At 70.0% G+C, this 200-nt stretch overlaps 1 protein-coding gene across 1 annotated transcript in view; it reads left to right on the top strand.

Annotated features, from left to right (window-relative positions):
- Nucleotides 1-109: 109 nt before the first annotated feature.
- Nucleotides 110-200, top strand: part of DBR1 (debranching RNA lariats 1) — a gene marked incomplete at its 5' end in the record, with an annotated part of 6,886 nt that continues 6,795 nt past the window's right edge. The window contains 1 exon segment of the mRNA XM_010134811.1: nucleotides 110-188. Coding sequence (XP_010133113.1) covers nucleotides 110-188 — 79 coding nt within the window.

Raw genomic sequence — 200 nt, 5'->3', positions numbered from 1 at the left:
CATCTACTACCTCGGTAAGGTCCCCGCCGGCTGCTGGCGGCCTTTTCCCCTCCCGCTCCCTCCTCTGCCCCGACCCCGCCGTGACGAGCCGCGCTCCCGTCTCTCATAGGCTACGCGGGCGTGGTGCGGTTCCGCGGCGTGAGGATTGGCGGCATCTCGGGCATCTTCCAGTCTTCCGACTACCGGCAAGGGCCGGCGGG

This window comes from Buceros rhinoceros, unplaced genomic scaffold (genome assembly GCF_000710305.1).
Source record: "Buceros rhinoceros silvestris isolate BGI_N320 unplaced genomic scaffold, ASM71030v1 scaffold38244, whole genome shotgun sequence".
Taxonomy (NCBI): Eukaryota; Metazoa; Chordata; class Aves; order Bucerotiformes; family Bucerotidae; genus Buceros; species Buceros rhinoceros.
The sequence above is the reverse complement of the archived record's forward strand: the minus strand, read 5'-3'. Positions and strand labels throughout refer to the sequence as shown.